General features: G+C 36.1%; 1 protein-coding gene across 1 annotated transcript; it reads right to left on the minus strand.

Moving 5' to 3' along the window:
- LOC121408424 (serine/threonine-protein kinase Chk2-like) lies at window positions 1-22,258 on the minus strand. Its single transcript, XM_041599904.1, has 13 exons — window positions 21,662-22,258; window positions 18,827-18,957; window positions 18,455-18,533; window positions 17,550-17,615; window positions 16,869-16,959; window positions 10,848-10,956; window positions 10,256-10,309; window positions 9,075-9,139; window positions 5,832-5,931; window positions 5,451-5,489; window positions 4,787-5,114; window positions 3,889-4,052; window positions 1-3,309 (listed from the first exon to the last, which is right to left on the minus strand). Exons 1-13 carry the CDS (start codon window positions 21,867-21,869, stop codon window positions 3,124-3,126), a joined length of 1,620 nt encoding a protein of 539 aa, XP_041455838.1. The 5' UTR covers window positions 21,870-22,258; the 3' UTR covers window positions 1-3,123.
- Between the last annotated feature and the right edge of the window lie 4,322 nt (window positions 22,259-26,580).

Raw genomic sequence — 26,580 nt, forward strand, 5'->3', positions numbered from 1 at the left:
TGTAAAATTATTTTTTTTCCCAATACAATACAATTGTATTGGAATTGTACAATTCCAATACAATACTTATATATTAATGAATTACAATAAATTACCTTTAGGTAATAAGCATGGGGAGATTATTTCTTGACAAACTAATACACCTTGGTGTATGAACATTCATCTCAAATAAATACTGTATAATTTTACATCATATATCCAAACTGCAATGGTGAATAGTTTCTCATGTTCTTGTGAAGAAAACAAAATCAATCACAATTGATCTTCAGTTTTTAAAGAAACTGAAATTGGTGTTCTGAGACAACTGCATCCTCAAGTGTTAACAATACACCATGCAGTATGGACATAACACCAATGTGTTTTAACAAACACCATTAATTCCTCACTGGTGCTTGGCGAGATATCTCCACTGGTTTAGTTAACAACAGCTTTGTTTTTGCCATTCATATTTGATGAATCCAAATACATCACCAAAATATTAAACAATTAACATTTTTTTCAAAGATGCACTAATGGTTCTCTTGTGTATACATAGAAAATTATCAATGAAATTAAAGCATTTGAACATGGATTTCAAATTTCATCAAAATAAAAAGCAATATTACACAAAGAAGCCTTGTTTCCGAAAGAATAAAACCATATATTTGAATTCCTCTCTTTGATCCAGTTCAACATTGTTAGCATGTACGTTGGTGTATTGCATTATTTCTACACAATGCATCCATCCACCTACTGGGAATTTCTGAGCAATATTGTTAGAATATTGTACTCTGAAATGTGAATTAATGTGAATTAGTGTTGATTGCGAACGACGCAAGTAGTTAATAATGATGACCTCAAAATGGTTTTTGTCACCCTCCTTGAATAGATTGGATGCTTATTTCCAAAATAAAAAAGAGTAAGACTAATATTGGGTGATTTTGTGGTATACATGAATTTATATAATTCTGACTGCCCTTGAGGGAACATCAAATACAATGCCTGCAACAGAGTCATATTGGCATATAGAGTCTTTAGACTATATTGATATTATGACCAACAGATCAGCGTTACAGCAACGCTCCAGAAACTCCAATGACAGTCCCTCTCTGATTGCAGAGCCTGTAGCAAAGTCACCATGCTATTCAGAATCATGAATGACCTCGTAGCCATTCCTGTGGCTCCACCTTACTTCAACCCATCTTTTGGATCGACTAGAGGACATCATCTACAGTTTAGACAGCAGCACTACAGAACATCTTCCTCTTTAACACAGCTCCTTTCCAAGTGTAGTCTGCCTCTGGAATTCACTCCCATCAACAGCAGTGTCGGCCCCATCCATCATGGTCTGTAAGAACCACCCCTCTTCAGTCACTCTTCCTTAAGTGACAGAAGATGATTTTTACTAGCACCCTGGCTAAACAGCATATCTTATTTACTATGTTGTACAGTACATCACTGTACTTCCTTTAGAAGTGTTCCTGCGAATACACCTTTTCACCACAAGTACGATAATACTCTACAAGAGGGATGTACTCTAATGGAAGAAAGGAGCAGATGAATTACACAATCCAGTAGTCAACAGATTAACTGATTGCCTACTAGAAACTTCAAAACAGTGCGATGCAAAACAGCCTTTTTCTTGTTCTAGCAGTTTACTAAAAATCACAGAGACATGATTGACATTACAAGCACCCAGGAGTAGTACTAACAAATTGGTGCTTTGTAGTACACCTCAATGAAAAGTGTGCAGAGTACCTACTTCATGTGAAAGGATGGGGTAATCAAAGTTGTTCTTCTTCATTACAGATAATATCTATATTGAAGCAACAATGAACTTTGGCATAATAGTTCCATTCTGTAGTAATATACCAGATAACTACACTAATCCAAAATAGGGAATGATATTACCTAAGAAGTATAAAAAGAGAAGTATAATACTTTTGGTTTGAAGAAGGAAATGTATTTACATTATTTCAGAGGAAACAAACTCTGCTCCAGACAAGCTCTTATAGAATTCCCCATCAATGGAAAGTTGTTCTTCAGTGACACGAACTAAAATACTGGGTTTAATTTGTGCAGAAGCCCCATTACTTTGGTAACTATCATTTCATTACAGCTTGCCACTGAACATGATTTTTCTTTTTCAACTACCAAGAAATAGGTCCAAAGCAGTATATCAACAAGGAAAGCGGGTATTTTTCAAAGATATTTGTAAAATTACGAATGACTATTATACTAATGACTGCAATAAGGCCCTCACTAAAGGTTAGCTAAGAGTTTCTCTATATATACAATTCATAAAATGTATTGGAAATAGCTTCATTTGAAATCGCAGAAAATGATCTTCTTCGAGCATAAAATGTTTGGTAACTGTTGGAAAGTGAATCATCATCTGTTTATTTCAACTTAAGCTTGTGTGATTGAAAATGATGCAAAGTGAACTTGGCTTGCCATATTCCAAAATTGATCAAAGGATCATCCATATCTTTACAAATAGCGTATGAAACAAGCCCCATAAAAATAAAGAAGCAGTTTACATTACTGAAGTTCCCAAATGTTTTTGATAAGATATAATACTGATAGGACAAAACAGAGGTTACATACAGAACCTTTTTCAGTAAAGGATTACTACAAATAAAATCAATTTCAATGAAAGAAAAAGGGAATACCTCAAGAGTTCAACAAATAACTGGCCATAAAAAGTCTGCCACTTCTCTGTACTCAAGGCGAAAAGGCTGCTTGTTTTCATGCCAATTTATAAGACACATTAATGTCATGTCTGTTGGCCCCGATGCATGCGGATATCATGACTTTTTCTTTGCAACAATGGCTTCTCTACACAATAATGGGATGTTCAGAATGGAAAATATGCTGGTCAGTTTACCGCTAAAAAACATGGATCGAAATGACTCATACTTATGTTATGGAACATTGCGATGAAGAAATTTGTGGTGATCATCACTATTACAACAGGTAACATGGGAGCTGTTCGACCAAAGGAGAGGATGCAGTCATCTAAAGCATACACTCTATCTTCTACACTTGCCACAATCTATGATGATGGCCAATACATGCACTGAATGAGTATCTGTCCATATGAGGAAGGCATGTCATGATTCTTATTACACATAAGCAGTGACGTTATGCATCTCCACTTCCTTTCGTGACGACCTTTGACACGTCTTCTGTCTTGTCAAAGGCACTGTCCCCACTGTCATCACTCCTTGACATCTTCCTAGAGGTCGTACTACCGAACCCAGAGTCATCATTATGCTCATCGTCTGTGCTCATTGCTGACTCTCTTGGGCGCTTCTTGGTTCCAGGAACCTATACGGATTGAATTTTTGAAAGTAAGAAGTTATAACTCTATTGGGGGTGTTGCAGGAAACTTTTAAGTTCACTTACAGAATTAAGTAGTCAATGGACACCTACAACGTAATGGAACTGGGTGGTCCCAAAATAAAGTTACAGGAATTACATAATTCATTTGTCATTGGATCAACAGAAGTGCAGTTCCGTCTACTCCAAATACTCCTCACAGTTTATTCTGGGACCCCTCTTTCCTAGTTTTGTGAGGCATTGGGTAACTTTATAAACATGGCAATGTATTTGGCTTTCTTTCCATACAAATTTTAACCAAGGCAGGTTGTTTGTGACCTACCAAGTGCAATGTTCCCACATTGGTCTTCATGTACCTAAGATTTCTCTTCAAAAGGTATTAAAGACAAGTATTACTTATGTCCATCCACTTACCTCTGGGACATACATGGAATAATTTGTCTCTCTTTCTTAGTTCATATCGTGAAGGCTTGAGCACTTCATAGAATCAAGTAAGAATTGTGGTAAAGATGACTATTTAATGGTGTTCTTCACATGTCAAATTGGAAAAAAAAATCAAAAGCTTACCGGAGCAGTAGGAGGAAGCATCTGTCCGTTCCTGTTGGGGTACATGACCTTCTCGGCCTTGTCAATGACCTCTGGATCCTGAAGCCATGGGTGCGCCAAGGCCTGCTTGGTAGTCAGTCTCCGCTTTGGATCAACAGTCAAAAGTTTCTTGACCATATCGATTGCTGCATGGTAAGAAATGAGATTTATCCTTAATTATTCCATACCAAACATTCACATCATTGTTCCTGGCCCATGACTAATTTAAAGGATGCCGATCAAATTCAATTTGCAGATATTTCAATTTCAATTTACAGATATGTCAAGTTGCTCAGTATTTTCAAGGATAATCATATAACAGTAATAAAAGAGCAGATACATAAAAGAACCTCTCTCAGCTGCAATATAGCTTTATACTCCTTGATTGAAGCCTTCATTAAAGAACAAAATCAAGACAAAGGTATGCAATATCCTTTTTTAAGCAAAAATTGCAACATCATCAAGTACCCTAAGGACACTGTCGGTGGGTATTTCCACAAGGGTATTACCAACATTGTCAGAGTTTGAGTGCCTGTTCTTTGCCTTGCCTCCCTTTTTATCATGTAATGTGGACAATGTCGAATGAGCTTGTTCTATCATATGATTTTGTTCAATTCCACAAAACCGTTACATTTATGATATTCAGGTATTACCTATGGTAACAGAATAACCTGAGAATCAGGCCTTTTCTATTAAAAAAAATGTCTTTAAAAAAAACAAAGCATTATAAACAACAATGTCATTGTGAAATTTCTGTTTATATAAGCTTTGTTAAATCACAGAATTTGGGCATTCAGGACTACAAATTTGATTATTTTATGGTAAATATGAGGCAAGGTGCAATTTCAATCCTAGCCAAGCTGAGAACTCAAAACCATACCTGACTCTGATACTGATCCCCAGTACTTTGTTGGGAAGCTGTAGTAACCTCTCTTAATCTGCTGCTCCAAGGTCATCACCTTGATTTCATCCGAGAACGGAGGGTACCCTGCAAGGCAGATGTAGAGGATGACCCCTATACTCCAGCAATCGACGGCTTTTGTGTAGCCACCCATACCCATACTGGTCAGGATCTCTGGGGCGAGGTAGGTAGGTGTGCCACATAGGGTCTTCATCAGGGATTGCTCTCCGACAAACTTGGAGAGACCAAAGTCGGTGACTTTAAGGACGGTTTCCTTGTCGTCGGTCATGAGGAGCAGGTTTTCTGGCTGTGATTAAGGAAGACATTTAGATATAATCAGTGATAAAAAAAATTGGTTTCATTGATTGTTCACTGACAAACTAACAGAGACCAACAGAGACTAACAGAGAACCAGCGTTCAGAATACGGGCCATCGACTCAAACCAGCCTTCTCTCATCTCTCAAACTACTCAAGTCCCTCAACTTTTCTGATTTTCTGCGTTTTCCCTGTCTCGCCTTTATCCACTATCCTTAGTCCTTCTCGGACTCCCCACATGGGTGTACCGTAAGCCACTTCCACAATTAGACTAACTGGTATTGGACAACATAGCTGTAAACCAGAATATCAGGCAACAAATCTTACCTTCAAATCCCTGTGTGTGATTCCATTGTCATGTAGATACTGTAAAACAGACAAAATAGAAAAAATACTGGTAAAGAACACTGAAGCCCTTCAATACACAAAGTATAGCAATAAGGTTGTATTCATGGCAAATACTTACTGTATGAATAATATTTAACATTAATTTGTTAGGGTGCGTCATTACATCCCTAACAATTCAAAGTATTCATATTTTTCACTACAATTTGTAAGTAAAACAAAAACAAAAAACAGATTAAAAAAAAGGTCAAGGTCTCATTTCATCAAAATATATCATATGACAACTATGATCAGCAGATTACAGCATCAACTTGTAACTTGCAATAAATAACAAGGTTTTATGATTCAGAGTCCAAGACATACCTTGCAAGCTGTAATCATTTGATAAAAGTAGAATTTAGCAGTAGCTTCATCAAACTTCCCAATGCTCACAACTCTGTCAAATAGTTCTCCACCCTCAACCCTATAACAGGAAATGAATGAAAATGAATATCATGATCAAATCATTGTACATGCTATAATACTTCAATGTGTAAAGTATATTTCACATACAGTGCATCTAAAAACAATATACACTTTAAAATGGCTACCAAATAGAAAAAATAATCACTTTTTATTTGGGGAAGGGGGGACCTATATAAAGCAAATAAAGCAAACTTCCAAATGACACCGAAACGTTGGAAAACTATATTCATGCTCGAGTGAGCACTGCCCACTTGAATAAAGGGTAAATGAATTAGGCTGGACAGATTGATTTGATAGAATAGAGAACAAGTGGAATGCCTCTGGCGGTCTCACCTGCATCACGCGATTCAATATAGCAGCAGTGCTGACTTTGAAAACTACTATAACTCGCACAAAATGTTCAGTGATACTTTGTTACTCTTATTTCCACGTTTTATGAACTAGACCAATACACTTACAGAGATATGATGGTAATTTAACAAATTCCCCCTAAGTGGCCAAAATTCATTGCTTACATGACCTTTGACCTTGATCATGTGACCTGAAACTCGCACAGGATGTTCAGTGATACTTGATTACTCTTATGTCCTAGTTTCATGAGTCAGACCAACATACTTTCAAAGTTATGATGGTAATTTAACAAATACCCCCAATTTGGCCGAAGTTCATTAACCCCCTTTGACCTTGATCATGTGACCTGAAACTTGCATAGGATGTTCAGTGATACTTGATTACTGTTATGTCCAAGTTTTATGAACTAGACCAACATAATTTCAAAGTTACGATGGTAATTCAACAGATACTCCCAATTCGGCCAAAGTTCATTGACCCTAAATGACCTTTGACCTTGGTCATGTGATGTTAAAATCATGCAGGATGTTCAGTGATACTTGATTAACCTTGTGTCCAAATTTCATGAACTAGGTCCATATATTTTCTAAGTTATGATGACATTTCAACAAGTGGAATGCCTCTGGCCGTCTCACCTGCATCACACGATTCAACATAGCAGCAGTGCTGATTTTGAAAACTACTATAACTCTCACAAGATGTTCAGTCAACTTCAGTGATACTTGGTTACTCTTATTTCCACGTTTTATGAACTAGACCAATACACTTTACAGAGATATGATGGTATTCAACAAATATCCCAAATGTGGCCAAAGATCATTGACCTCACATGACCTTTGACCTTGATCATGTGACCTGAAACTTGCACAGGATGTTCAGTGATACTTGATTACTATTATGTCCAAGTTTCATGAATCAGATCCAAAAACTTTTAAAGTTTTGATTGTAATTCAACAGATACCCCCAAATCGGCCAAAGTTCATTGACCCTAAATGACCTTTGACCTTGGTCATGTAACATGAAACTCATGCAGGATGTTTGGTTATACTTGATTAACATTATGTCCAAGTTTCATGAACTAGGTCCATATAATTTTTAAGTTATGATGACATTTCAAAAACTTAACCTCAGGTTAAGATTTTCATTTTCATTTCCCCAACATGGTCTAAGTTCATTGACCCTAAATGACCTTTGACCATGGTCATGTGACATGAAACTCTAATAGGATGTTCAGTAATACTTGATTAACCTTATGGCTAAGTTTCATGAACTAGGTCCATATACTTTCTAAGTTATGTCATTTCAAAAACTTAACCTTAGGTTAAGATTTGATGTTGACGCCGCCGCCGCCGTCGGAACAGCGGCACCTATAGTCTCACTCTGCTATGCAGGTGAGACAAAAACTTAAACTTAGGTTAAGATTTTGATGTTGATTCCCCCAACATGGTCTAAGTTCATTGACCCTGAATGACCTTTGACCTTGGTCATGTGACATGAAACTCTAATAGGATGTTCAGTAATACTTGATTAACCTTATGGCCAAGTTTCATGAACTAGGTCCATATACTTTCTAAGTCACGATGTCATTTCAAAAACTTAACCTTAGGTTAAGATTTGATGTTGACGCCGCCGCCGCAAAAGCGGCGCCTATAGTCTCACTCTGCTATGAAGGTCAGACAAAAATCATACTAGCTTAACGCTGGAAATTTCATCAAAATCGGATGTAAAATAAGAAAGTTATGACATTTTTAATTTTTTGCTTATTTTTCACAATTTTTAACAGTGCTATGCACAACTCAATGACATACAAATAAGACAGATGATGATGTCCCTCACTATTTAAAAAAAAAATTATTGTATGAGGTATACAATATATCATTTTTTAAAGATTTGACAATAAAGACCAACCTGACTGAACCACATAGTATGTAACAATGCTAATCCAGATGTCCAGGGAGGAATTAATTGATGCTTCACTTGACAATTAAGACAAAATGAAAATAGTTCATATAAAAAATACAAAAGATATAGTGAGTGGATGACATCATCAGCCTCCTCATTTGCAATACCGACCGAGATGTGCATATAACTGTTTTGTCAACAAGCTTTAAACTTTAAAATGTCATAACTTTCTTATTATACATCTGATTTTGATGAAATTTTCAGTGTTATGCTTACTGGATTTTTCTCTCAGCCTTTTTGTTGGGTTAGACTTGTCCTATGAGAAACCAAAACTAATCTCAATTGATCATAATTTATCACAACGCCCTCGACTTTGAAAATTCCAAAGAACTCACCTTCAAAAACTGACAAAAATTGGAAGGCTACTTCCTGCCCAGCCTAATTTTTATATCCTTTACGGGCACATGTAGTGCTCAACATTATATGAATAGATTTCGAACTTTTTGGTGTCTATTGAAATTTGATTTTATTATTTTATTGGCTTTCCATATATAAAGAAATTATTCCCCAATAGTTGTGTTTTTTTTTAGATGCACTGTACTTTCAAACATGTCATTTTATGATTACAGTGAATGAAAAAATGTCAAACTAGAAATTTTCAGGATCATAGGAATCATAGTTTGTCATATTTGTATTTGTTCTGATTGATTTTCATTTCAAAATATTGCCAATGTTATCACAAGACTTGCATGCTATCAATCAGATTTGCAATTTTAGAAATACAGAAAAAAATATCCTAAATTTATGAAAAGACAAAATTACAAAAATATACAAAACAAAAATTGTGAAATCATGAAAACATGTTATATAATAAAATACTTTACTTACAATTCTAGTACAATATACAGGACTTCTGGTGTGTCGAAAACATCTTCTATACCTATAATACATGGCTGAACATAACAAGAAATACAAAAATATATTATTAAACATTATAAACCCTTACCACTCATTCTCATTTCTGCATCAATTTGCATTGCTACAACTACACATAAATTGAATTATCAGGTTTGTTATTTTGTTTCCATTATTACCTTTTCACTATTGATATGGGTTTGAATGATGACTACATGTATAAAATTAATACAATATCAGTTCTGCACACCAAAAAGTAATATTTACAGAATATAATAATGGAACAAATGACCCTATTCCTTCTCAGTTGTATTGTCCCTTAAAAAAAATAGCAGATAAAGAATTACAATAGAAGCACATCATCAAATACCACAAGTTTGAATTAGACTGCAATTTATGATTATAAATGCTAAACCAACAAAGCAGTTGTGCATTCAATATAGGGTTATGATGCCTAGAATTGCAAAACACCCTGAATCACTGGGAATTTAGCAGTTAGAGGAATATAAATGTATTCATCATAATTCTTTGACACCACTTTAGTGCAAAATCAACATTAACCGAATGAACATGCCCAAGGGCAAGGCTATGTATAGACGACCAAAGGTTATTGACTCTTTTTAAGTGAAGTAGTCTAGTTTCTAATGGTATGAACCGAGAGTATGAAGTAAGAAGTAATAATAGTATGAAGTGCTTTATAGAAACATTGAATGAAGTGTTATAGATGTTATATGTACACTACAAGCAGGGGGGGAGGGGACAATATACATGCATGGATCTGTGAGGGTATTTCAATGAAATTGTTTGCTAACCTGACTCAATAAGTGACCTTAAGGTCAATCAAACAGCTCGTACTTGCAAAATGGGAAATATTATCAAGAGAGCTGCACATCTACCATCATAATAATTATGAAATATGCAGACATGACATAGGGCATATATAGTGCGGTTTAACATTTACCCAACTGTGACACAACTACATGTATCTAGCAGTAAAGAATCAATATGTCAGTACATTTGGTGCTCAATTCATTCATAACTATTTGAAAATAAATGAAACAGTTTACTTCACCATAAAAGCATGGGAAATATAAAATAAATATAAGTAACATTTAATATGAACACTCTTTAATGAAAAAAAAATCATCACTCACATGGTGAAGCTTTTTTAGTATCCTGACTTCTTCCATCACTGTCTTCTCCATGTTCTAGAATGACACAAAAATTATGGTTAATGTCAATAATATTGTTAACATTCCTCAAGGTAATCATGCGGAAGGCAAACATTTTGCTCACATGGGCGATTCCATACGTGTCGTATGGGAAATTTTGTCAACAATTTCTAGTCTCTTAGCTGATTGCTTGAGCAATGAAAACTTATTTTTGGTCAATAATAAAGTTATAGTGGGTAGTCATGTGAAAAACTGATTACCAATCGAGAAACACAAAGAGAAATTGATAGGGGCCTATAGTAGCGTGTTACCTTTATATCAATATGCAAAATTTGACCCAGGCAGATAGATTAATCATTCTCATTCGTTAAATTCATCTCATATTTAATCATAAAATATAGAAGACAATGGAAGGGGTAGTAGAAAAAGAAAAGGAAAAGAAAAGGAGAAAAGAGGGGAGAGGGAGGAGAGGATGAAGCAAAATGGAAAGATGGAAGAAATTAGAAAGATTTAAGGAGAAGGAGATGAGAAAGGAGAAGAATTCATCAAATATAAAATCTCAAAAGTTTCTTACCCGGACCATGGTCCCTCCTATTGAGAATGTCTTCTTTTCTATGATCTTGACTGCAACCTTCCGACATGTTCCTTTCTCAAATGCTAGCTTCACTTGCCCACAGGCCCCCCTTAAAAATAGAAATCACAAGGTCTGTAAATCTCCTCATGATAAATTATACATTACCTATATTTTATCAAAGCTGAGTAAAAAAAAATGTGTAGTAATATGAAACTTTACGTAACAAACAACAATATACAGGTACATTGTAGGTTTTAGATTTTCAAGTAATTATTTTTTAGCATACAGTGCGTCCCACAAAAAAGGAAACTCCATTTTGAGAGAAAGATTTCACAATTATTATGCTTTAACTATAAATTTGATACTCATGGAAAGATTGGAATCTCATCACTAATTTAAAAACAAATCGTTCATACATGGCAGATAGCAAACAATAAATATTGAGACATATCAGAAACGATTTGTGCAGAAAATCGTGTGAATCTGAATCCACTCTCATTTCAGGGATCAATGAGAGAAGCTTAACAAAGTATACAAAAGAAATGCTAATGAGCCAATCATCAAATAATCATCTAATGATCGTCATATATCACAAACCAATCTAGTTCAATTTTTCTGCACAACCTGGTTTTGACATTAAAATTTCAAACTCATCTTGCTCATTTATGTGTGAAGATAGTGTTGTCAGTCGGTCCGGGATCGGGATGAATTCCCGGCGGTCTGAGGCTCCGAGACGGTCCCGAGACGGTTCCGGGATCAATCAACTTAGACCGTATCCCGGCAGGAAAATAAAATCAATAATGGCCAAATTCATGTTGTAATATTTCCCAAATTAGTAATTGTACTTACGAAATACAAGAGAACAATTTAGTTTCAACTGATTGTGTGCACATGCACCTCGAAATATTACGCAATTACATAGCTACTCGTCGATTGCATGCACGCAATCTAGCTTTGCACACGGCTCCGAGAGATCTACGCAGACAACAATCGTCTACTGTATAGTCTCATGTGCAGACCTCTTTCGCCTCAGTTCGTTTTACCGAGTCATTCATTTACCCCATACTTTCGAGTTGAATCTGCTACGATATGTATGGACTAGTGAATTTATCATGAAATAATTTACTAACAACTGATGATGATGATCTATGAGTATTTGCAAATTTAGTCATTTAAAAAAAGTCGACATTAATTTTGTGATGATTGTATTTGTTGGGGTATTTTTTCGAAAAGGTTTGCAAACAACTAGACGAATGCGCACCATGTTTCAGCTGGTTAGAGCCGGGAGAGAGAGAGAGAGAGAGAGAGAAGGGGGGGTTACGGGAAGTGCTTGGTCGTTCACGACTGGGGACCATCTGTCATCGACAGCCGTCAATGGTTGATAGTGTTGACTTGATGTTTACAATTGCAAACCAGTCGGTCAAATCATTTCTCCTAGATATATTTAAATTATAAAATTGTACCAAAACGCTGTTAGAATTGGCGATGTTTAAAGTGGGCTATATAAAACACAAGTAAATAATGAACAGACAGACGTTTTGCAGCATAAACTAAGCATAATCACACCTTTAAACCGATTTTGCATCCATAAACAAAATTAAATGTAAGAATAAGGAAAATAGGAAAGAAAGAAAAGAATACAAAAGTGAAAGACTGCCTAGATATAACAAGTGGAATGCCTCTGGCCGTCTCACCTGCATCACGCGGTTCAATATAGCAGCAGTGCTGACTTTGAATACTACTCTAACTCGCACAAGATGTTCAGTGATACATGGTTACTCTTATGTCCACTTTTTATGAACTAGACCAATAAACTTACAGAGATATGATGGTTATTCACCAAAAAACCCCAACATGGCCAAAGTTCATTGACCTTACATGACCTTTGACCATGATCATGTGACCTGAAACTCAAACAGGATATTCAGTGATACTTGATTACTCTTATGTACAAGTTTCATGAATCAGATCCATAAACTTTCAAAGTTATGATGGTAATTCAACAGATACACCCAATTCGGCCAAAGTTCATTGACCTTTGACCTTGGTCATGTGACCTGAAACGTGCACAGGATGTTCAGTGATACTTGATTACTCTAATGTCCAAGTTTAATAAACTAGCCCAATAAACTTCCAAAGTTATGATGGTAATTCAACAGATACCCCCGATTCGGCCAAAGTTCATTGACCCTAATGACCTTTGACCTTAATCATGAGACCTGAAACTTGCACAAAATTTTCAGTGATGCTTGATTACTATTATGTCCAAGTTTCATGAATCAGATCCATAAACTTTCAAAGTTATGATGGGAATTCAACAGATATCCCCAATTCGGCCAAAGTTCATTGACCCTAAATGACCTTTGACCTTGGTCATGTGACGTGAAACTCATGCAGGATGTTCAGTGATACTTGATTAACCTTATGTCCAAGTTTCATGAACTAGGTCCATATATTTTCTAAGTTATGATGACATTTCAAAAACTTAACCACAGGTTAAGATTTCGATGTTGATTCCTCCAACATGGTCTAAGTTCATTGACCCTAAATGACCTTTGACCTTGGTCATGTGACATGAAACTCTAATAGGATGTTCAGTAATACTTGATTAACCTTATGGCCAAGTTTCATGAACTAGGTCCATATACTTTCTAAGTTATGATGTCATTTCAAAAACTTAACCTCAGGTTAAGATTTGATGTTGACGCCGCCGCCGCCGCCGCCGTCGGAAAAGCGGCGCCTATAGTCTCACTTTGCTTCGCAGGTGAGACAAAAATGAAGTATCAAATTGTTATGAATATATGGTATTAGTATTTCAACAAAATGATGAGAAAGAAACGTGTGTCCTCTGGATCCCCATGTCATAAAAATAAAAATGAGATAAGAACATATCAATCAAGAGAGAGGATATTAACATCAAGGAGATGACATAACAGGGCAGAGTTACGAGAGAGGGAGAGAGAGAGTGAAACTGAAAGTTAATCCATATTCCGGGCTAGCTAGGGCCACAGGCGCACTGTCAAGACATTACGCGATTTGCTTATATAACTGTCAACCACGTGCGCACCGACCACAGATCAGTGGCACCGACACGTGTGTTATTGGACTGTCAGATCAGCAGCTGGATCGACTCAAACATAATTCGGGTCATGTCAGTGGTCATCAGTGTTTACAGTTTGCGGTGGTGGCACGCTTTGACCGTGTCATCATTATTTTCCCCACGTTTTGAGTGAATGTTTACAATTTGCGGTGGTAGCATGCACACTTTGACTGTCTGGTGCACCGCCAGTGCGCAGTGTTGTATTTAAGGCTGGAAATGTAGGTACACAGTTTTGGATTGCATTTGTGCGTGGAGATACGTTTCGGGATTCGGGACGAGCCGGGATCCCGATAAGGAAATTTTGAAGTTGCCGGGACGGTTTCGGACCGGGATTTTTTTTCTAGATAACAACACTATGTGAAGAGTTGTTTCACTGTCACATTAGGTATCAAAATGAAGAGGAATAAGTGAATTATATACTGTATTATATTTTTCACAAAACAATGATATGCACAAATAAGTGACTCAGTCAATGATGTCAATAACTCACTATTTCCTTTGTTTTTTATTGTTTGAATTATACAATATTTCATTTTTTACAGATTTGACAATAAGGACCAACTTGACTGATCCATATAGTACTAACAATGCTACATGTAAGGGAGGAATTAATCGTTGTATCACTTGACAATTAGGAGAAAATTGGAATATTTCATATTTCATATAATACAATACAAAGAAATATTGAGTGGATGACGTCATAGTCTCCTCATTTGCATACCCACCAGGGGGCCGTTTCATAAAGCTGTTCGTAAGTTAAGAGTGACTTTAAGAACGACTGGTGATCTTTTCTTACGTGCTAAACCATTGCCTATGGTGTATACCATTTACCAAAAGAAAGGATCACCAGTCGTTCTTAAAGTCGTTCTTATCTTACGAACAGCTTTATGAAACACCCACCAGGATGTGCATATTGTAAATTATGAAATTAAGCGAAACTTTAAAATGTCATAACTTTCTTATTTTGAATCTGATTTTGATGACATTTTCAGTGTTATGCTTGTTGGATTTTTCTCTTTTTATTCAAATCAACTTTTTGCTGGGGTGGACTTGTCCTTTAAAGCTTTACAAATATAATGACATTTTTTGTGTGTTATCAGACATTACACTCTCATTATAAGATTGACGCTACATATACATCATGTGGAATATATTATAGAGTTACGTTTAGTAACAAAGGAAAACCAAAAATAAGAATATTGTTGCCGGTAATTGTACATTTACAATAAAGAGGATGGACTCTATAGTGAACCTGATGTGTCTGACAATACACCCACCCTGCATCCTTCAACTTGCTTAACTTGTATGTACATGAGAAAGTTTGTAACTTCCTCTTTGTAACAGGTGCAATTAATTATCATCAGTCATTGACACCTTATGAATAGTTAAATGTACATGTGTGTACATGTAGGCCTATCAATATGGCTGAAACACAATGTGATTATCATATCAACACTTAATATGAAGAAGTCATTAATTCCGCTGTATTGTAATCAAATTACTCGTAGCTATCTTTGAATATTTCATTTCTGGAGAGCTAAATGTAGTTTTTGTTTTTGCTTTCATTAGAATAGACTATATTATAAGCCATTTCATTATTACAATTTGTGCGTGAGCAGATAAAGGTCAAAAATAAACCAGAATAGGAATTTTCTAAATCATTGAGATGAGCATCATGGTTGTTATCCCATTCAAAGAATGGTGATGATGATGATTACGAAGTGCATTGTAGATTTCAACTTGTGCTTGCATTATTGATCTTCATGATTAAATGGTGGTAATTTTTTACCGGACTGCTAAGAAAGCATGAATGATTGTAAGCAGGCAACCAGAGGACCGACAGCTTAAGGTCCCCCCTGAAAGACCTGGTACTGAAGATTAATGCTTTACCAAAAGGCACTAGCGCACCAAGTGGGAATCGAACCCGGGTCACCCGAATACGAATCCCCCGCTCTACCGACTGAGCTATCGCGCCTCCTCGGACAGGATGTGTGAAGGAAAGGTTGTTCACAAAGCCCATTTAAGCAATAGTCGGTGATCACTCCCATCCATTAAATAAGAAATTACTACTTCGTAGTGGAAGAAGGTGGGAATCAGTCAGGGCAAGAACAAGCCGTTACGGATATTCTTTTATTCCTTTCTCAATTCGTCTTCTGAACCATAAAATACATGTAGAAAACAAGTCACCTCATTGCAGAATTACACTTATTCTTCAATATTGCCATCTATGTCTCCGCATAAATACAATATACTCAAACTGCCACGAATGTAATGAGTAATGATAGTAGTAGCAGCAATAGTAATGATAATGATAATGAACAGCAACTATAATGATTAAAATAATAATAGTATCGACAACATGGTCAATGTAGAGTTGTGGATTTTTATATGTGAATTATGCTTCAAGTAATAAATAAACAAATAAATAAAATGACCGGATACTTTCTCATTTAACAGTTCTAAAATGATGATAATGATAATCACGCCAAATATGCCTACTTGTTGTTCTTATTTTAACAATGATCTCATTATACTCTTTTAATCGACTTTAATATAATAAGAATGAATGTACATGTAATATATGCACGCCAATATTTTGTATTAATTTGTCTCTCCTTGATTTTGTATATTTCCTTATAAAATGTGTTGTCATTTGTATTTTGAATGTATACAAAATGAATTTCCATTTAGCTGGACAATAAAACATTATATATGATGATGATGATGGTGGTGGTGGTGGTGATGATTATGATGATGATGGTGGTGATGATGATCACAATGACATGGATGATAATGACAATAATGAAGATGGTGTTATGACAGTGGTGATCATGACAATGACGATAATAATAATGATGTAGATTATGATATTGATGGTAATGATGATGATGATAACACAGAAACTATTCCTCCTCACTTACCTGCCTAATACTTTTGACATGATGAACTTTTCTCTAAGTGCTGAAGGAAGATTACTTTGATCAGAATCCGATGTATCCATGAAAACATATGCTGAAATAACACATAATAGTATAAATTCATAAATCATCTGTCATGCATGCTTCATGAACTTTATAAATGAAATGTAATAATATTGCATCACATGACCATACTGGCATGGAATCATATAGACGGGGGACATTCCTATCCTATAAGGATGCCAGAGGAATTGAAAAAAATATAAAGACAAAATGTTTAAAAATACCCCAAAATACACTAACATGGTTGTCAAAGATAGAAAAGGGTTATCACTACAAGGTCAGGTATTATCTTGCAGAGGAATATAAAGATCATCTCTTATTTTGCAACATACATGTAGGATTTTATTGACTAAAAGACATGCCAGGTGTTTTACTTTATCACCGAGCAATGTCTATTAGAATCATTTTTACACATAATCTCTACATGTATGTATGCAAATAAGAAAGTGGTAAGTTGTCAAATTCTGAAAGAACTTGATTTCACATTTAACAAGGATTTTGTTTTACTGACAAAATACAACCGAATTCTCCCAAACTCACTATTTCTCAAAAAAATTCTCAACCATTCAAAAAAAAAATGCATACAAGAGAAAAAAAGTGCTAAAATCCATTACTATTTACCTTTGTTTTTGGATAATGAAAGAGCAATCTCATCATTGTTGTTTAGAACTCTCTTCTTCCCTTTACCTTGAAAAGTGTAAAATAGGAAAGGGTTGAATAAAGTTAATTAAATGTCTGCTTAATTTGTGCATTTTTATAGTACATATACCACCAACGACATCATGAGAGACCTAATGTTCACTGTGGTCACCAACTTTTTCATCAACAACCCCTGCATTATAAACTGAGAAATAAAGTTTGTGTGTGTGTGACCACCATCCGATTCAATAGTAGTTTTTAATGGACAGAGGCATGAAAGCAGCCCCCATTAAAAAAAATATGGTATTTAAAGTTATTCTCAAGGGCAGTAGGCGATAACCTTTTTTAACATGTAATAAGATGAAAAAATACTCTCAGTAATTAAGTTCTAGAGTTTTTATTTTCCCCTAAAAGTATATTCATGGACAGTATTAAAAAGAGAGATTTTTCAACAATGTAAGAGAACAGGAAAGTTTTGAAAACTGTAACCTCCAAAAAGAATTTTTAAGAAATCCCAAAAACAATAAATGAGGTAATTTTAAGGGCAGTAAATGTACATGTGATAGATTTATGTCGATATTACGGAACAGGAGAAAAAACTCAGTACAGGTTTTATACCCATGATAAATAGGGTATAATATGTATTTCAGAGGTCTGAACACGGACATTCAAGATTCTTGTGAAATATCATTTGAGAAAAAAAATGCACTGACTTGAAGATAAAGGGGAAGGGAAATAAAAAAGGGAAAAGGATTGCAAAATATACATGAGATTCTGATTTCACCATTGATCCCTAAATTTTGATAATAGATCATCGTTTCTATTATTTCAATTTAGTTATTTCCCTAAAAGAGATCTACATCAAAGACCTTACTTTAGCTTCTTACCAATCTTTTCTCCATTCACAAAGGTGCCATTTGAGCTCCTATCTTCAATAAAGTAGAAACTGCAATTATCATTTGATTCCTGGAAAACACAAGAAGAAATATGTAACTTTTGATACCAGGACTGGCATAATGAAAATTATTTTACAGGTTCTCTGTAAAGTTTGAAATGATTTATTTTTCTATTAAATGAACTTTCAACCATTGACACTGAGCATTTAGAACTGAAGTTTAGTTGATATATCCCATTCCCATGACATTACCCAATCATAACATTGAAGAATGAATTTTTATTTAGATATATTAAAGACTACAACTTGTAACTCCAGTGGATGACAGGTGTTGAGGGTGGTCACCTACATTGTATTTCCTTACCTTAAATATCCTAAAATGTGTTTTACTAAGTGTCTGGTAACAGGGATTTCTGCTTATCTCGGGGCTGTTGTAACAAATGTCGCATGATGGATCCCTTCCAAATAGGTATTCTTCCTTTGTATCCAAGAAATCTACAATTTTCATAAAAAGGATAGAATAATATTAACAAAATTAATATGGTTGCATTCTTGCAGATTCAATTTATTGCCCTTTTACCGTACCATGGTTACTCGGTAAATGTGTACAAACGATGAAGGCGATTATGATGCTGATGGAAATGACAACAATTCAACTACCACCAATAAACACATAATCAATAGATGATAATACATCTCCATCTACAACTTAAAACTTTTTCTTCATCACATCTGTTGTTGAAAGCTTAATTATCACTTGAGAGTCAAAAAGATACATGTACAAAATCATACTGAATAGTGAATAGAACTTAAATATGGGGAAGTTCACCCTGATAAGTTTTTTTTTTCATTAGCAAAAATACAGTAAACATTCTACTAGTAAAATCCACATACAGAGTTGTGATTTTTTTTTGGGGGGATGGGGGTGAGACCATAATGTTCTATGGAAGTCTAATCACATCAGCATCATTTGTTGACTGTGAACAAAGCGGTTGGAAAGGATTGAAAACCTTGCTTCTAAAAACAGCTTTAACTGAAATTGAAAATACTAATGAATTTCATATTACATGTTCATTAGCCATTACTCACTATACATTAAGTAAAAAATGTATAATTTAGATTTGTCTATCAGCACTTTGGAAAGTAGGTGCATGTGTTAACAATTCGTAAGAGCGCGACTGTTTCAAATCGAGTTTGGATCAGATTTTAGCTCAGATGTGTACAAGTAAACACAGCAAAAATCAGAGCCAGGTGACTCGGCTCTGCCAATTTCAATTTTCATTCATTTTTTCAACAAAAAATGTTAAAAATGCCACTTTTCAGGATTCATTACAGATTTTTCCGGACACTGTTTGTAAGTGTTACTGTATAGTGAATGATCAGTTGATTATTGCCTAACTAACTATGTCTATGTTAATTGTGCAGGCGGTAATCCTCTGTTTTAGGGGTCCAAATTATTTTAGGTTACTAACTTCAGGCAAAAGTCACAAATGCACTTACAATGAGAATAAGTCGTCCGCAAGCTAGCTACAAGGCCGTGAACGTACGAGCGCGCTCGATCGCCTATCGGCCTGGCTGGTCAATTGACTGCTCTCCCGGGGAGTCAAGGCGAAAGGTGGGGGGGTCCAATAGATACATATATATTGCTATATATCACCTCCTCTGTTTGAGGGGATTTTATTAATTGTGGCATTGGGGGTACATTTATTTTTAGGGCATAATGACGACATTGGTAGCAAGGAGAAGGGGTGGTGGCGGTGGCAAGAGGGGATGAACTGCTCCATTATTAAGGGGCGCAATGTCATCATTATGCCCTAAAATGTACCCCCCAATGCCACAATTAATAAAATCCCCTCAAACAGAGGAGGTGATATATACAGGGCGCGACAAACCCGCTTGCCCGATTGCCCGGGGCAAGTGAAAATGACGTGCGGGCAAGCACCTCTCAAAGTCAATTGCCCGATCGGGCAAGTGGTTGTTGCGTCTTTTTTTTCTGTACCGTACCTCGTTTTTCCATAAATCATCAAAAATCCACACTCAAAATCATGAATAAGCCTTAAAAAATAGGAGTAGCGCCGTTTCAAATTCCGAAATTGCGTTATTTTTTCTGTACCACGTATTTCCATACATGGTACGGTGTGGTACCAGGTATGAAAAAAATCAACGCAATGGCCGGGAAACAGTTGAATGTAGTATAGGGGTCCATTATGACTACCACCATGTGCAATTTCTAATGCACATTTTCCACCTTCCGATATCACAATTCTGTGATAAAATAATTAGAACTACACAGGAAATAAATCACAGAGTCTAGTAACTTCGCATTGGTGAGTTGTCATGTCATTCGGCTTTGCTTTTCAAAACGGCCTATTAACATCCAAAATAACTTCCAATAAAGTTTGATGATTTCTTCATTGTCATGTATATTTAAGTTATTAATGAATACATTCTCACCAAATTTAGACTCCCCCATAGAGAAATGCAATTTTCGTAGAAGTCTGCGTTTTCAAAGAACTTCAGGAAAAGTTAGGGTATGTGGGCCTTTATTACACGGCCGAGTACAGGTTATTGTACTGGAATAGGCGAAGTAGAAATTAGATATTGAATTCATTTATATCAAAGTTCAACTCACAGTCACACCCACACAAACACACGCGCGCACACACACACACACACACCCAAGATTCTAAGCATAGTGAAAAAAAATACTTAAAAATCATACAATATTAAACAATGTTACTAATAATTCATTAATAAGTGAACAGGTATTATTTAAAAAATTGGGCAAGCAGTTTTTTCTATCGGGCAAGCAAATTTTTTCATCACTTGCCCAACAGGGCAAGTGACGAAAAAAAATTTTGTAGAGGCCTGTATAAAGCAATATATATGTATCTATTGGACCCCCCACCTTTCGCCTTGACTCCCCGGGAGAGCAGTCAACTGACCAGCCAGGCCGATAGGCGATCGAGCGCGCTCGTACGTTCACGGCCTTGTAGCTTGCGGACGACTTATTCTCATTGTAAGTGCATTTGTGACTTTTGCCTGAAGTTAGCAACCTAAAATAATTTGGACCCCTAAAACAGAGGATTACCGTGCAGGCTATACTACACAGTGACATGAATGAATGACCTGCGGCTACAACTGAAGTACAACATAAATTCTAATAATTATGAAGAATTAGATTAGAAGTTAGACCTACCAACGCTCTTAAAACATTTCCCAATAGGATACAGACGACCCCAAACAACCACCTTCTCCTCCACAAAATCAAAATCTCCTTCAGCAACCTCCTGCGTTGGAATAGTCTCCATACTTGACAAAGTTCCCCCGGATGACAAACTCGCACTCGCACTGCTCGATGTGGTGTTGGGCTCTACGGAGCTCGAGCTCGAGCCGTTCAAGCTCATGTCGCACACACATGCAGTAGTAAACACGGGAACGCTGGGCCCGAGTGCGCTACGTATGTGCTCAGCGGAAACTCGAGGCTAACCTCCGCCAGTCTGACCCGGCAGATGTACCGTGACGTAAGTATCCAATCCGGCGGCACGAAATACTGCGGCGCGAGATTCAGCCTGAACACTACCACTGCCTGGATTATTTCCTTGAGTCCATCTTTCAATTAGCTCATCGGGTAAGAAGATATCATCAACAATCCAATAATTTCTGCAAATTCGATTAACTTCGTATGGTTTTGAATTCTGCAAGCAAAGTCCAAGTAATTGTCCGTTATTTTTTGGTAAAATTCCAATACACCGTATCGTAGGTCTACGCTAGTTCTAATTCTATATCAGCTGATAAACCACGTGGCGATATCGGCGATCGCGCGTTTGCGGTCATCGACCTTAAGGCTATCCGGATACGAATCCCGGATCAGGGGATTCCCAATTATTGATCATGATCATTGACAGGCGGTCCCCGTCCAGAGAGAAGATAAAAGTCATGGCATTCAGGGGCGGATCCAGCCTTCGCCAATAGGGGGGGGGGGGCCGAAAAAATATTTTCATCAACATTTTTCCTCGATTGGCCGTTATAATCTAATTGTTGTTGGTTTTTCAGGGGGTAGTCTTCTAGCTAAAGACTGAAGTTTTAATGTATAAACAAGATAAGGTATCTCATAATGGTCTTAATGCGAGCGCGAAGCGCGAGCTGAAATTCTTTGATATTTTATGTCCTTATAGAGCTGAAGATTCTGAGCAGTTTTTATAATCATGAACAAAGAAAAATATCCAACTAAACAATGCGAGCGCGAAGCGCGAGCCGAAATTTTATTATAGTAACGCGAAGAGAGACTCAGTTAGGACTTTTTTTAGTGATTAATGAAGAGGATACAAGTATCACCAATTAAATAATGAGAGTGTAAAGCGCGAGCTAAAATTTTTTGATATTCTGACCTGAAAACTGGACAGTCTAAGCGCGTTTATTTAAATAAAGAACAAGCTGTGTGTCTCAAACAATCAAATGCGAACGCGAAGCACGAGCTTAATTTTTTGATATACTGACATGATAAAGGAGCATTTTGACAAATTTTGGAAAGAATTTCCAAAGAGAACAGGTATCTCAAACAATGCGAGCGCGAGCTGAAAATTTTGATATAACAATTTGTGTAAATCAAACAAAATAATGAAAGCTTGATGTGCGAGCTAAAATATTGCGTGCAATTTGATTTCGGAAGTGTCATTTAATCCTCTTGAATGGGATTCATTACACAGGCAATGCGAGCGCGAGCGAAAATTTTTATATAAAGTCTATTTTCCAATTTTTCCCCTCACCTTTTTCTTGTTTCCTTTCGGGGTCGGGCCGGCCGTTACGAGGCTGTAAATTACACATCATGGGTATAATACCTCTTTCTTACTTTTCTTTCTGTTTTTCGTAGTTTCTATCAAGATAAAGAGTACACTTTTTTCAGGTTATCAAAAAATAGGCCGGGGGCGGCTCGGCCCCCTCCTGCATGGATCCGCGCCTGGCATTCCCCCAGAATATCGATTCGATTTTGTCACATCTCTTACCTTAGAATAGAAACACAAAGGAGCGAGGACAGTATTCAGAAATCTTCCCTATAATATTTCAGAAAGGGTGTGGCCAGGGGCGGAAATCTCTCCCAAAAGGTATGGGGGGACTACAACTAAGGGCTGGAAAATTGACAAGCAAAAAAAAGGTTATCTCGTCCAAAATACATGTTTTATTTCGATTTTGAATGATGTATTTGTTTTCATCACAAAAGACCAAGTAGCGGGGGACATTAAATATTGTGCCCCCCCCAATATAAGTTGAGTAGGGGGGCGTCCCCCTGTCCCCTAGGATTACCGTCCATGGGTGTGGCCTAGGGGCAAGAGGGGGCAAGAGAGTAGACGAGCTTCGGGGGCTCGGCCGCGGGAGACGTTTCCATCCACATTTTTGGTCTGACAACTTTCTTTGATTCTGATTGGCGGAGAAGCACAGTTTCGTTCTGTCGGAAACAGAGGCCCGTATTCTGAAGTCGGGTTTAACCACAGAGATGTATATTAAGTATCTCTATGGGTTTAACTTAGAGTTATACCATGGTCTAACTCTGTGCTAAAATTATGGGAAGCGAAAGGTGTCATTTTTTAAAAATTAATTTGTATGTTTCTTTTGTTTACTCTGCTCTTTCCTGATTAATCGATTGTGGAGACAATCATTTATTTATTCTCCCTACACTGATTTGAGAGCCAAATGAGCTGAAATATTATATCTCTACTGTTAGTGATTTATATATGTAACAATTGGCTGTCCATACTCAAACCACAACTTATAAGTTTAACTTAAACCCGACATCAGAAAAAACATGGTCGGAAAGAATAGGCCTACTCTGTCGTATTCCGCGAAGGTCCTATAGCTTTCATAAACGACCCCCTGCTGTAGTTTTCACCCACAACAAAGACATTGGGAAACATTTTTGTATGTACCAAAATATATTTAACCTGCGCCGTTTCATTTTTAAGAATTTTTGTACATCTTTTTTTTTTTACCTCTAAGGCCCTGTATTTTTAAATCTCTGCCCCAGTCCCCCCCCCCCTCTTGTCGGCCCCTGCTGTACTGACCCACATGCATGCGTCATGAAACCTAACACTAAAACCATGAACGATATCAAGAAACATGTATATGATAAGACCCTCGTGCTAGCATACACTTATATGCCTATGTAAAGGTCTATGAGTGTTCTCAGCGGAGGGACTTTTTTTAGAAGGGGCGTTGGGGTGTTGGAGGTCAGTGGCATATGAGCATAAAATATTGAGGGGCCATAAATGGCATGTGGAGCAAAATAAATTTCTACAAAAGCAGTAAGTGATCCAAATTTTAGAACTTTTTATACAAAATCTAATTTTGTGATGGATTTCGACATACATGTAATGCCAAAAGATCCACCCCCTTTCAATTTTCTTTCTTTTCTCCGTTATTATTTTTCTTGTCTGTGAAACTGATGGGGGTCCATCAGTCCCTTAAGCCCCCCCCCCCCTCTTTATCAGTTGGGGTAGGGTAGTCACTGAGACCGAAGCCTTATAAGTGCATGCTATATATCTTTATTTTCACAAAAAAAGAATAGGTAATTCATTAGAACTATCAATAATACTACGAGCGTGAAGCACGAGCTGATTTTTTTGTTAAATGATAATAACAATATATTTAAGATAGGCGATACACTTATTCTGTTTATGCCCTATTGTTTCTAAATTTTGGACGGATGTAAATACTTGGTTGAATTTTCGCATAAGTTGTCACAAATTTTCAAATATTGATATATGTTTTGGTTTTCCAAGTAAATTTCAACATCTCTCAAACACAATAATTTTATTTGCAAAATACTTCATTTTCAGAACAAAATGTCAAGAAGGACAACTTTCGTTAGCTTTAATCATTATTGAGTTGAAATTTGTTGAAAATGTTGAAATGTTTATTGCTTTTAAAAAGGACAAGAAGATGCTACATTATAAAAAGAAAATGGAGACCTTTTACTAATTTTGAACTAATTTGAGACTTGCTTTTTTTAAATGTATTTAATAATGTACCTTATCTTCATTACGATGAATATTGATGTATCTTGTTGTACACGATATATTGTACATATATTTTTTTATTGAAGCAATAAAGATTCCAAAATTGAAAAAAAAATAATAAAAATGATAATATTTGGCATTTCTATAGCGCCATCTATCTAGAAATAATCTGAGGCGCAAAATTTGATTTTTTTTAATCAAAATATCGAAATTTTTGCTTGCTCGTTTAGCTTTCTTGCAACTTTGTATAATTTTTACCCAATATATGCTATATCAAAGTTTTTAGCTCATAGTTAGGTTGCCAAATAGCACCCCCTTGAACAAAAATATTATGATCATCGATCATCTATACCTGCCATATAATCAATATGATGTTTTTCTGTAAATTATTGGGGATAATACAGGCCATCCCCCTATCTGAAATATGGGGATTGTAATGATATGGTATATCATCCCTCCCATTTTTAAAGAAAAAATGTTTATTATATCGTTTTATTTGATTTGATAGCATTCCGTTCATCATAAAAACAGAACCAAAACAAGCTATATTCCAAGTTAATACTACATGGGAAAATCGTGAAATAATTCATTGATAAAAATCTGGAAAACATTTGAAAAAAAAGTATATGATATACATGTAAATGAATGGGGGGGGGACTAGAAAAGCAAAGCCTTATTAGCGCTGCCACCTTTACAAAAAATGGAAACTGAATATAATGTAATAGAAATGTTAATACTGAATGCCAGATTGAGCATATTAAAAGAAAATTTATAGCCGGTACGGTATGAACGTTGCATTGAATATGAATTACAGGAACTCCAGGCAATGTTGCAGTATCGAAAATATGGTGAAATAATAGAATTATGTATCATTTTTTTTTCATAGAAAATTTTATGTCAATATATTGCTACATATAATATCCCCCAAGGACCCACTATACACAGACGGTCGCTTCTCTATGGCCTAGCCACTGATCTGTATCTAGTCTAATATACATGAAGTGTCAAGATTAGTGGATCCGTGGAGGTAGAAAAACTGAGGCAAATTTCCATGTCGGTCATAACTGAAAGATACCATACCGAAAACTTGTAAAAACACAAAATT

The sequence above is a fragment of the Lytechinus variegatus genome, chromosome 2 (assembly GCF_018143015.1).
Source record: "Lytechinus variegatus isolate NC3 chromosome 2, Lvar_3.0, whole genome shotgun sequence".
NCBI classification, from domain to species: domain Eukaryota; kingdom Metazoa; phylum Echinodermata; class Echinoidea; order Temnopleuroida; family Toxopneustidae; genus Lytechinus; species Lytechinus variegatus.